Source organism: Pangasianodon hypophthalmus, chromosome 16, assembly GCF_027358585.1.
Source record: "Pangasianodon hypophthalmus isolate fPanHyp1 chromosome 16, fPanHyp1.pri, whole genome shotgun sequence".
Classification (NCBI taxonomy): domain Eukaryota; kingdom Metazoa; phylum Chordata; class Actinopteri; order Siluriformes; family Pangasiidae; genus Pangasianodon; species Pangasianodon hypophthalmus.
Window position 1 is genome coordinate 5,503,487 of NC_069725.1, and position 12,490 is coordinate 5,515,976.

General features: G+C 35.1%; 1 protein-coding gene and 1 long non-coding RNA gene across 2 annotated transcripts; both read right to left on the reverse strand.

Moving 5' to 3' along the window:
- Positions 1 to 2,759: 2,759 nt before the first annotated feature.
- On the reverse strand, positions 2,760 to 5,858 carry LOC128317060 (uncharacterized). Its single transcript, XM_053240535.1, has 6 exons — positions 5,738 to 5,858; positions 5,323 to 5,625; positions 4,804 to 5,133; positions 4,539 to 4,628; positions 3,193 to 3,297; positions 2,760 to 2,887 (listed from the first exon to the last, which is right to left on the reverse strand). The coding sequence occupies exons 1-6, from the start codon at positions 5,775 to 5,777 to the stop codon at positions 2,796 to 2,798; spliced, it is 960 nt and encodes a 319-aa protein (XP_053096510.1). The 5' UTR covers positions 5,778 to 5,858; the 3' UTR covers positions 2,760 to 2,795.
- Positions 5,859 to 10,214: 4,356 nt separating this feature from the next.
- LOC117596714 (uncharacterized) lies at positions 10,215 to 11,133 on the reverse strand. Its single transcript, XR_008304117.1, has 3 exons — positions 11,056 to 11,133; positions 10,716 to 10,753; positions 10,215 to 10,459 (listed from the first exon to the last, which is right to left on the reverse strand). It is a non-coding gene; the product is annotated as an uncharacterized LOC117596714 (long non-coding RNA).
- Between the last annotated feature and the right edge of the window lie 1,357 nt (positions 11,134 to 12,490).

A 12,490-nucleotide genomic window follows, 5' to 3' on the forward strand; every position in this document is an offset into this window, starting at 1 on the left:
GTTTTTACAACATCTACTTCAAACAAGTAACAGATTACAGATAAAGATATTAATGTTCACATCAGCCTGATATAAATAGATGATAAAGGTGACTGTATGTGCTCAAAAGCCTTTTAAGGAAGTTAAAATAAGGTTGCAGTATTTATGGGTTGCAACTGCAGCACTTCCTTCTGATGTCTGACGTTATCATACTGTGCTATTATTAAACAGATATACACTGTTGTCTACTCTTTTCAGTGTAAAGTAGATAATGCGTGCTCTAAAGTTAGCTAGTTGGCACTCACTGTGCAGTGAGTGTGCAATGAGTGGTTAAAGACAACAACAGAGTTTGTCTAGAGTGAGAGAAATTGAAAAAAGTTTGGGGTGTCAGTTAGGGTTTTTCAGAAAATCTATTTAAAAAAAAAGGTATTGGGAAAATAAATAGTTTCTGCAATTGTTTGAGTGGCAAAATTAAATTAGTGTGAGTAATGTTTATTCATTTTAATTGTGAGTATTATTAATTTTGTCTTTGTACTGATATTTTAAAGAGGGCTTTCCGTGTTGTGCGTGGTTTCTGTCAGTCTTGAAGTCTCGCTGTAGTGTACAGGTTGTGTAGGCTGCAGACAGACACCATGCAGATTAGTCATGCACTCTGACAGTGACAATTTCTCTAAAACATCTAGATCAGACAGTCAATAACAATAAGGCACTAGTTTTTACCAGGCTAGTGGACAGAGCCTGTGCTTGATTCCTTTCTTTTCTTTACTGACTGAATGAATCAGGAGCACTACACTATGTAGTATGTTCATTATATGTATACCATGTAGATAAAAAATTGCTAGGCATATATTTACATATTACTCTTTGCAGTCATAATTAAACTAACAACTTCATTAAATTTAGGAAACACTGTGTTTGTTGTGTTGTTGCCAAGGTGCACCTGAAGGTTGCACTGTATTTCTAATTCTCATGAATGTTCTACAGATATAATGTCATGGTGCTTGAGGAAAGCACACAAAGTCCCCTCCAGCATTCTTGGAAGTCAGCTTGTCTGATCTGATCTAATATAAATAACATCAAATTTGCTTACACTTTGTAGACAATGCCTTCACAAAAAAGAAGACAGAGACAGAGAGAGAAAGAACAAAGGGAGGCTGCTAAAGCAAGTGCAATATTGCAGAGCTGGATTCAAAGCTTCAGCAAACCAGCAGGTAAATCATTATATAGAATATTTAACAAACAGTTCGTCACACTGCAACTCCTGAAATGTATATTTCCCATCATAATCATTTGTCTTAGTTGGTAGTAATCTGTAACATATAGCATATTTAGAATATTTTATGAAAACCACATTAACACTAGTACACAAAAAAATATAAGTACATATATATAAAAACCTAATGTAGTACACATATTCTAAATGAGTTGTGTCTTAGCCTAATGCGGATATATGCTGTATAACAGTAAATGAAATTTCTAATACTTCCATTCAAGATGAGACAGAGGCAGGCTCAGAAAGTGAGGGAGAGCCCACTGAGCATCAGGAGCCAAATCAGACAGGTACAGGTGATATGTACAGGTATATGCTGGCTGACTGTAAAGGGACATGCTACTAAGCAATTCATTCTATCAAAACTGTTTATCTACAATAAAGTCTGAACTTTTAGTGCACTTTTTTTTTTTTTTTGGTTCGGGTGACTGCCCCTCAAAATATCTGTGCACTGCTCTCTAAAACAATGTATTTAGATAAAAATAAGAAGGGACAGTCTTCACTTACAGTGCTGAGAAAAATGAATACTGTGTTTAAAGCAGAGTTTGGAAATGTGTTTTTATCAATAGAGAAAGCAAAGGAGAATTTTACTGACATATTGCAGATATACATTATTATATAGAACATAGCACTCCTTCTTATGCATCAACAGCATAATCAAAACAGAAAGTATAATGTGTTGAATGAGATTACAGCACTAAATATCTTCCCCGTTATCAGCTTGGCTAGTGACGCAGGTTCATATTTAAACTGTAATAAAGTAACTTATAATAACAGACCAGAATAAAGCAGGCAACATCATCACATAAAATGGATAAATGGTTAAGATTCAATTAAGTAAGAACTATAATAATAATAATTAATAATAATTAATAATAATAATAATAATAATAATAACAATAATAATAACTTTGATCAGTCATTATACATCAATAATAATATTTCATTTATATTGATTATAAGTTTCATGGCACCTTTCTTACAATCAACATCATTTTATATAAAAAAAAAAAGAAAAAGAAAAACAACACGAAACACACACAGACACACGCGCACACACACACACACACACATACACACATACACACACACACACAGAAAATGGCTAGCTGTCCTCCAGAAACTGTGCCTGTGATTGAACTAGCATGTCCTATAAAGAAGTGAAGAGAGACACACTACAGCGTTGGGACTTGAGCCACTACGATTCAACTCAGAACATTAAGAATAACAGAGTTCAACAGCTCAAACAGGAAGTCTGATTTGTGTACTGGTGCAGGTTCATATTTAGTTCATTCTGATGTTTTCATACAAATTAGCCGAATCAGTGTTAAAATCAGAAGTAACCTGAAGGCAGAAAAAGAAAGATAATTGTCACTCTAATACTCTCACAGTAATGCATTCAGTGTTCAGTTTAATATTATCATGTGTTTTTATATGAATGAGGAGATTTCTGAAATTCTATTCACAATAAATTGCTTCAATATACCACATTATAGAATTATATCATATTCCAAAAACAAGCACTTATGAAAATAATGCTACACAGTTACTCGAGAACACTCACACACTCACACACACCCACATGGAAACAGTTACTCACTGGATTATTGTCTCTCCTCTTGGATGAAGGAGTATAATCTGTAATTGTACACACACACAAAAAAAACACTCAACAGCTGTGTGTGTGTGTGTGTGTTTGTGGGTGGGGACAAAATTTCCCCACAAGGATAGAAATATTGAACAGTATTGATGTAACGGGGACATTGGCTGCTCTCCATGTGGAAAATGCGTTTTCACAAAAATGGCAACTTTAAGAAGAAAAAAACTAAAACAGTCCAAGGTCAGCTCAATAGTCAATAGTCAGGCGCATTCATATACATATATGTGTGTTCTTGTGTGTGTGTGTATGTGTGTGTGTGTGTGTGTGTGTGTGCAAAATTTACCTTGTATTCTCTTGCATCTCAGTTTGTAGATGATCAGTGCAAATCCTCCAATCAGCAGCAGAGCCACACAGACACACACACTGATGATGATGATGACAGAGGAACCTGGAGACAGAAACAATACAGAACAGAACAGGAAAAGACCAAACACACCATCATCATACATGAACAGTCTCCAGTCTTCGACACCCATCTTTTTGCACTGTCAGTCACAGACACAGCATTTCAAACGTGGTTTGATAGAGGCATAAAGACCATTGATGAGCTCTATGAAAATGGGGTGTTCTCATCCTTCAATGAACGCTTCGTATGGTTTGGTCTGCCCAACTCCAATTTGTTCTGCTTTTTTCAATTCAGACATTTTGTCCAAAAACAGTTTCCTCATTTCCCTAAAATACCTTCCCAAATCTCCAATAGACTTTTTTAAGACTTGACCCTTATTTAAAACACTGTATCTCTACTATCTATAAACTGATTAATACTACTAAGCTGAGTCTTCCTGCTCAGGTTAAGAATGATTGGGAAGAGAACTTGGGCACCGAGCTGCCTGAAGAAAAATGGGGCATGTTCATGAACTTGTTCACTCATTGTCAATATGTGCAAGGCATGGCTTGTTGCAATGCAAGATTTTACACAGGATCTATGATACTAATATGAAACTCATCAAGATATACTCCAGTGTTAGTGGCGCATACAGTCGATGCAAACACTCACCGGCTGATGTCATGCATATGCTGTAGGCATGTCCAAAACTATTTGATTACTGGACTAAAATATTTCAAACATTGCAGAACGCCTTCAACGTAACCCTTGATTCAAATCCACTTTCAGCTATCTTTGGAGTGCCGTCTGAAATGGACTTTCCAGCACTGTTGCAGAAGGCTTGACATCTCATTATTTTAAAGTGGAAATTTGTTTCACCGTGGATTAAAGATGTGTTTACTTGCATAAAGCTGGAAAAAAAAATTGATTCTCACTCACGGGCTCCTTAAAGACATTTGATAAGATATAGCATCCCTTTTTGGATAATGTATAGACAGTTAAGCACACACACACACACACACACACACACACACACCCTTATTATTTTTATTGTTTTTATTTTAGTTTATTATTTATTTATTTTTCAATTATTTTTAAGTTTATGTATTATTTTGTTCTAATTTTATTTTATTGCTGTGTATTATATTTTACTTCTTAATTTATGTAATTTGTTGGGGCTTTGTTAATTGGGGAAATAATCTTGCGAAATCTTAACTTGTGGTGAATATTTCTGTTATTTATACCCTTGCTATTCCGTGTAGAAAAATCCAATAAAGAAATTTAAAAAAAGAGGGAGTTCTTACTGAAACACAATGGAGATGGAGTTTCTCTCGGTGCTGCTGATGTCATCATGCAGGACCCTGTTGTTGCTGGTTGAATGTTTGCGCTCAATCCTATTGTATTTAAAATATAAAATTGCAAGATTCATGGACACGTTAGCTGTTTATAACTTTTAAAATGTCATGACTGAGACAAGACTCTAATGCTGTCTGTACACACAGTTTTAGTTCTAGTGAGAATTATTTGTGTAAACATTTATTTTCAAAATGACAAAAATAAAAGTTTCACCTGTAACATGTAGATACATCTCTGTAAAGTAGGAGTAATATCTGACTGACCCTGCTCCGTTCCACACGCCAAATAAATAAAATACTTCATCAGCTTCTCTCACGTCGCTGATGTTCACACTGAGAACTTTAGCACTTCTGTCATCAGAAATGGAGAATCTGCCGTTCTGAAATTTTGTGTTAGTATCAAGAATGGCTTTAATAAAATTGTCATCATCCACTGAGTTGACATATTTGCTGTTTCTCTCATACTCCCCTGGATATTTACAGGTGATGGTGATATTTTGCCCAAGACAAGCGTTCATTATTTTTGGCACCCCACAAGATGCATCTGTTAATTATACAAACAAACAAACAAACAAACAAATAAATTACAGTTCATAAGCTGCATAGATGTGTAATACCCTGCACAGTTTATAACAGTACTAGCTCTATAGTACCATATTAATGCTTTGATTTTGCGTGAGTGATAAAATATTTCATAGTTTGTAATATAAATTTTTTTAAAGTTTTTACTCACTATTATGAACTTTTAGGTTCACAGTGGAGTTGCTCTGATTCCCCAAACCAAATCTGTATGTTCCAGCGTCCTGTGGCTTCAGCTTTCTGATCAATACTAAGAAGAAGTTTTCTGTGTTTGAATACAACATAAATCTTCCATCGTGAACTTGGTGGCGTTTGGTGTCAGCACGTATTATATCAGTGCAGTCTTTTCCGTCCACCTTACAAATATATTTACTATTGTGGTCGTACCACTTTATGTTAGAGAATATAATGACACTTCCTCCTGAGTAACCAATCACATCAGAGCAGTCTACTGGACCTGTCAATCAAAAGAAAATCTCACTTATGTCTGTAATCTCACTGAGCTTTCAATATTCTCATAATCCAGGATAAACTACTTCACATGCAGTTACTAACGATGAATATCTGACCTGAGATCAGGTAGAAGGTGAAGATGATGAGAATCTTCATCCTGGAATGAAATTCAGCTTCACTTCACTTCTACTCCTTTACTTCTGTTGAAATTTGCTCTGTCTATCTCACTGAGGAAAGTTCTACTGATCCTCACCTCCACTTTGTGGTCCGATGTCTTTCGTCTATTTTAGTTCTGTCATTTCCTGTTTTCTCACGATGCTATCTTCGTTAGTGGTGCAGATCTGTGTGAAACCCACCAAAAGGTGTTTCTGACATACTGTTTGCCTTGTTAAATTGATCCTTTGTTCACTCTGTCATTTTATTTATTCCTTTTTTGGTTGTGTTTTATCAGTTGCTTATGTACATATAGGAAAAAAAAAAGAAACACAAGTGGTGAAGACATGAAGGCAACTCAGGCCTTTACAGTTACAAATTTTTATTTATGTAAGTTAATGTCCAGAGGTTTATAAGCACAGTGGCTGAACATTGCGTTGACATTGTGGTGACACTCTTATCTAAACACTTAGATCTGCCTTTATCTGTTTTCTTTCTCATTTAATAAAAATGAGACAGAATACATATAATCAGCTCCAAAACTAATGCTTCCCTTGGTACAATGAGTGTATTTTTATTGTACAACAGGAAATTGTTAAATACAACAAGAGTTTGTGAAGACTGGGAGCAATTGGTGAAAGAAACAAAAGTAATGACACTCCCAGTTAGTTGATTGAGTGATAAAATTATCGTGTGTAATGTTTATTCATTTTAACTGGGTATAAATATTCATCTTATCTTGTATTAGGAGACATTTTCTAAAGTGGAATTTTTGTGTTTTTTAGTGTAGATCTTGCACACAGTTCAGACTCTTTCTCTATAACATCTAGTTCAGTCAATCAATCAATAAAAATACAATACTTGTTTTTACCACATACTATATATGTATGCTAGAGTAGTGTAAAAAGGCTGTGTACTTTTACTTATAGCTTCATTCATTGATTCATGAATCAGGGGTTCCACTACATAGTACGCTACGTATAATAGAGAACAGAAAATAGTGCACTACATAGTGAATATGGTTTCAGACACAGCTACTCTCTCTGCTTCCCATCCCTAATAAATGAAAAGGTGGAAGTCAGTACCTGTGTTATTACCAACCTATTACAAAGCCAAGGCAGGATGCAGATGTAAGTGCAGACAGACTTTATTAGGCAGGAATGGAACCAAAAATTGCAAAAACTATAACAAAGTACTCAACCAAGGCAAGGCAAGATAAGCCAAGGCTAGGAAAGAAAGCTAGGAGAACTAAACATAAAGGCAAGCTACTCACAATACAAACAACATAACAGTACCAACATCACAATTAACACAATGCTCAGCAACAAGGGATTTATTAAGTCATTTCCTCTTTGGTCACGATGCTGTATTCATCAGCGATGCAGATCTGCATGAAATCCACCCAGAGTACTTACTGACATACTGTTCACTTCTTTAAAATCTTGTAATGGTGGTGATACCTGTCTTTCTCTTTTCTGTTATTAACATTTCTTCCCTTCCAATAAGAGATAGATGAGAGTGTCTGAATCAAGGCAGGCTGTTCCTGTTTAGCAATGGATGTCCCTTCATTTCCTTAGATTTTATTGCAGTAAACTGGTAGCATTTATTATTATCTCATGAAACAATATATCCATTTGATTTTTGCAATTTTTTTTATTACAACATGTTTGAATTAATTAGTGAGTTTGTTTTTACTGATAGAGAAAAAGAAATAGAACTTCATTTACAAATATTTAATTTATCATTCCTCATTTTTCTGGTCATGGTTGTGGTGGATCCTGAGCCTATCCTGGGAACACTGGGAAAACACCCTGGATGGGACTGTAGTTGCATGTTCTCCCAGTGCTTTGGGGGTCAATAAGGGTTTTGAGAAAATCAATTTAAAAAAAAGTTATTGGGAACATAAACATTTTCTGCAATTGTTTGAGTGGGAAAATTAAATTAGTGTGAGTAATGTTTATTCATTTAATTATGAGTAATATAGTGCTTGTTCTGAGCTGTGGCTGTCATACAAATGGATCAAGCACACTGACAGTAATGTTATATTTATTTATTTATTTGTTTGTTTGTTTGTTTGTTTTTACAACATCTACTTCAAACAAGTAACAGATTACAGATAAAGATATTAATGTTCACATCAGCCTGATATAAATAGATGATAAAGGTGACTGTATGTGCTCAAAAGCCTTTTAAGGAAGTTAAGATAAGGTTGCAGTATTTATGGGTTGCAACTGCAGCACTTCCTTCTGATGTCTGAAGTTATCATACTGTGCTATTATTAAACAGATATACACTGTTGTCTACTCTTTTCAGTGTAAAGTAGATAATGCGTGCTCTAAAGTTAGCTAGTTGGCACTCACTGTGCAGTGAGTGTGCAATGAGTGGTTAAAGACAGCAACAGAGTTTGTCCAGAGTGAGAGAAATTGAAAAAAGTTAGGGGTGTCAGTAAGGGTTTTGAGAAAATCTATTTAAAAAAAAAGGTATTGGGAAAATAAATAGTTTCTGCAATTGTTTGAGTGGCAAACTTAAATTAGTGTGAGTAATGTTTATTCATTTTAATTGTGAGTATTATTAATTTTGTCTTTGTACTGATATTTTAAAGAGTGCTTTCCGTGTTCAGTCTTGTCAATCACAGTTCAGTCTTGAAATCTCGCTGTAGTGTACAGGTTGTGTAGGCTGCAGACAGACACCATGCAGATTAGTCATGCACTCTGACAGTGACAATTTCTCTAAAACATCTAGATCAGACAGTCAATAACAATAAGGCACTAGTTTTTACCAGGCTAGTGGACAGAGCCTGTGCTTGATTCCTTTCTTTTCTTTTCTGACTGAATGAATCAGGAGCACTACACTATGCAGTATGTTCATTATATGTATACCATGTAGATAAAAAATTGCTAGGCATATATTTACATATTACTCTTTGCAGTCATAATTAAACTAACAACTTCATTAAATTTAGGAAACACTGTGTTTGTTGTGTTGTTGCCAAGGTGCACCTGAAGGTTGCACTGTATTTCTAATTCTCATGAATGTTCTACAGATATAATGTCATGGTGCTTGAGGAAAGCACACAAAATCCCCTCCAGCATTCTTGGAAGTCAGCTTGTCTGATCTGATCTAATATAAATAACATCAAATTTGCTTACACTTTGTAGACAATGCCTTCACAAAAAAGAAGACAGAGACAGAGAGAGAAAGAACAAAGGGAGGCTGCTAAAGCCAGTGCAATATTGCAGAGCTTGATTCAAAGCTTCAGCAAACCAGCAGGTAAATCATTATATAGAATATTTAACAAACAGTTCGTCGCACTGCAACTCCTGAAATGTATATTTCCCATCATAATCGTTTGTCTTAGTTGGTAGTAATCTGTAACATATAGCATATTTAGAATATTTTATGAAAACCACATTAACACTAGTACACAAAAAAATATAAGTACATATATATAAAAACCTAATATAGTACAAATATTCTAAATGAGTTGTGTCTTAGCCTAATGCGGATATATGCTGTATAACAGTAAATGAAATTTCTAATACTTCCATTCAAGATGAGACAGAGGCAGGCTCAGAAAGTGAGGGAGAGCCCACTGAGCATCAGGAGCCAAATCAGACAGGTACAGGTGATATGTACAGGTATATGCTGGCTGACTGTAAAGGGACATGCTACTAAGCAATTCATTCTATCAAAACTGTTTATCTACAATAAAGTCTGAACTTTTAGTGCACTTTTTTTTTTTTTTTTGGTTCGGGTGACTGCCCCTCAAAATATCTGTGCACTGCTCTCTAAAACAATGTATTTAGATAAAAATAAGAAGGGACAGTCTTCACTTACAGTGCTGAGAAAAATGAATACTGTGTTTAAAGCAGAGTTTGGAAATGTGTTTTTATCAATAGAGAAAGCAAAGGAGAATTTTACTGACATATTGCAGATATACATTATTATATAGAACATAGCACTCCTTCTTATGCATCAACAGCATAATCAAAACAGAAAGTATAATGTGTTGAATGAGATTACAGCACTAAATATCTTCCCCGTTATCAGCTTGGCTAGTGACGCAGGTTCATATTTAAACTGTAATAAAGTAACTTATAATAACAGACCAGAATAAAGCAGGCAACATCATCACATAAAATGGATAAATGGTTAAGATTCAATTAAGTAAGAACTATAATAATAATAATTAATAATAATTAATAATAATAATAATAATAATAATAATAACAATAATAATAACTTTGATCAGTCATTATACATCAGTAATAATATTTCATTTATACTGATTATAAGTTTCATGGCACCTTTCTTACAATCAACATCATTTTATATAAAAAAAAAAAGAAAAAGAAAAACAACACGAAACACACACAGACACATGCACGCACACACACACACACACACACACACATACACATACACACACAGACAGAGAGAAAATGGCTAGCTGTCCTCCAGAAACTGTGCCTGTGATTGAACTAGCATGTCCTATAAAGAAGTGAAGAGAGACACACTACAGCGTTGGGACTTGAGCCACTACGATTCAACTCAGAACATTAAGAATAACAGAGTTCAACAGCTCAAACAGGAAGTCTGATTTGTGTACTGGTGCAGGTTCATATTTAGTTCAATCTGATGTTTTCATACAAATGAGCTGAATCAGTGTTAAAATCAGAAGTAACCTGAAGGCAGAAAAATAAAGATAATTGTCACTCTAATACTCTCACAGTAATGCATTCAGTGTTCAGTTTAATATTATCATGTGTTTTTATATGAATGAGGAGATTTCTGAAATTCTATTCACAATAAACTGCTTCAATATACCACATTATAGAGTTATATCATATTCCAAAAACAAGCACTTATGAAAATAATGCTACACAGTTACTCGAGAACACTCACACACACTCACACACCCACATGGAAACAGCTACTCACTGGATTATTGTCTCTCCTCTTGGATGAAGGAGTATAATCTGTAATTGTACACACACAAAAAAAAACACTCAACAGCTGTGTGTGTGTGTGTGTGTGTGTGTGTTTGTGGGTGGGGACAAAATTTCCCCACAAGGATAGAAATATTGAACAGTATTGATGTAACGGGGACATTGGCTGCTCTCCATGTGGAAAATGCGTTTTCACAAAAATGGCAACTTTAAGAAGAAAAAAACTAAAACAGTCCAAGGTCAGCTCAATAGTCAATAGTCAGGCACATTCATATACATATATGTGTGTTCTTGTGTGTGTGTGTGTGTGTGTGTGTGTGTGCGAAATTTACCTTGTATTCTCTTGCATCTCAGTTTGTAGATCATCAGTGCAAATCCTCCAATCAGCAGCAGAGCCACACAGACACACACACTGATGATGATGATGATGACAGAGGAACCTGGAGACAGAAACAGAAACAATACAGAACAGGAAAAGATCAAACACACCATCGTCATACACGAACATAAACATATATTTTGTAGTGTGTGTGTTTGTACGGTAGAGCTGCTTGTCAGGTCCTGATCTTTTTTTGTATGTCTCTATGATGTCCTAGTACCAAAATCCTCTGACTGTAACACATTTAACATGCATACAGAATGAAAGAATGAGTTATGTCTCAAGCGTGAGTTCTTCCCTCCACTCAGTCTCCAGTCTTCAACACCCATCTTTTTGCACTGTCAGTCACAGACACAGCATTTCACACGTGGTTTGATAGAGGCATAAAGACCATTGATGAGCTCTATGAAAATGGGGTGTTCTCATCCTTCACTGAACGCTCCGTATGGTTTGGTCTGCCCAACTCCAATTTGTTCTGCTTTTTTCAATTCAGACATTTTGTCCAAAAACAGTTTCCCTAAAATACCCTCCCAAATCTCCAATTAAGACTTGACCCTTATTTAAAACACTGTATCTCTACTATCTATAAACTGATTAATACTACTAAGCTGAGTCTTCCTGCTCAGGTTAAGAATGATTGGGAAGAGAACTTGGGCACCGAGCTGCCTGAAGAAAAATGGGGCATGTTCATGAACTTGTTCACTCATTGTCAATATGTGCAAGGCATGGCTTGTTGCAATGCAAGATTTTACACAGGATCTATGATACTAATATCAAACTCATCAAGATATACTCCAGTGTTAGTGGCGCATACAGTCGATGCAAACACTCACCGGCTGATGTCATGCATATGCTGTAGGCATGTCCAAAACTATTTGATTACTGGACTAAAATATTTCAAACATTGCAGAACGCCTTCAACGTAACCCTTGATTCAAATCCACTTTCAGCTATCTTTGGAGTGCCGTCTGAAATGGACTTTCCAGCACTGTTGCAGAAGGCTCAAAATCTCTTTAAAATGGAAATTTGTTTCACCCCCTACCCTTGATACGTGGATTAAAGAGGTGTTTACTTGCATAAAGCTGGAAAAAAATTGATTCTCACTCACAGGCTCCTTAAAGACATTTGATAAGATATAGCATCCCTTTTTGGATAATGTATATACAGTTAAGCACACACACACACACACACACACACTTATTATTGTTAATGTTTTTATTTTTGTTTATTATTTATTTATTTTTAAATTATTTTTAAGTTTATGTATTATTTTGTTCTAATTTTATTTTATTGTTGTGTATTATATTTTACTTCTTAATTTATGTAATTTGTTGGGGATTTGTTAATTGGGGAAATAATCTTGCGAAATCTTAACTTGTGGTGAATAT

Bases quoted from the DNA above. Each gene is read 5' to 3' on its own strand.
- LOC128317060 (XM_053240535.1), bottom strand. From the start codon at position 5,777: ATGAAGATTCTCATCATCTTCACCTTCTACCTGATCTCAG. The intron at 5,626-5,737 runs GTCAGATATTCA...TTTGATTGACAG, and splicing joins CACCTTCTACCTGATCTCAG to GTCCAGTAGACTGCTCTGAT. The intron at 5,134-5,322 runs GTGAGTAAAAAC...TATAATTAACAG, and splicing joins GAACCTAAAAGTTCATAATA to ATGCATCTTGTGGGGTGCCA.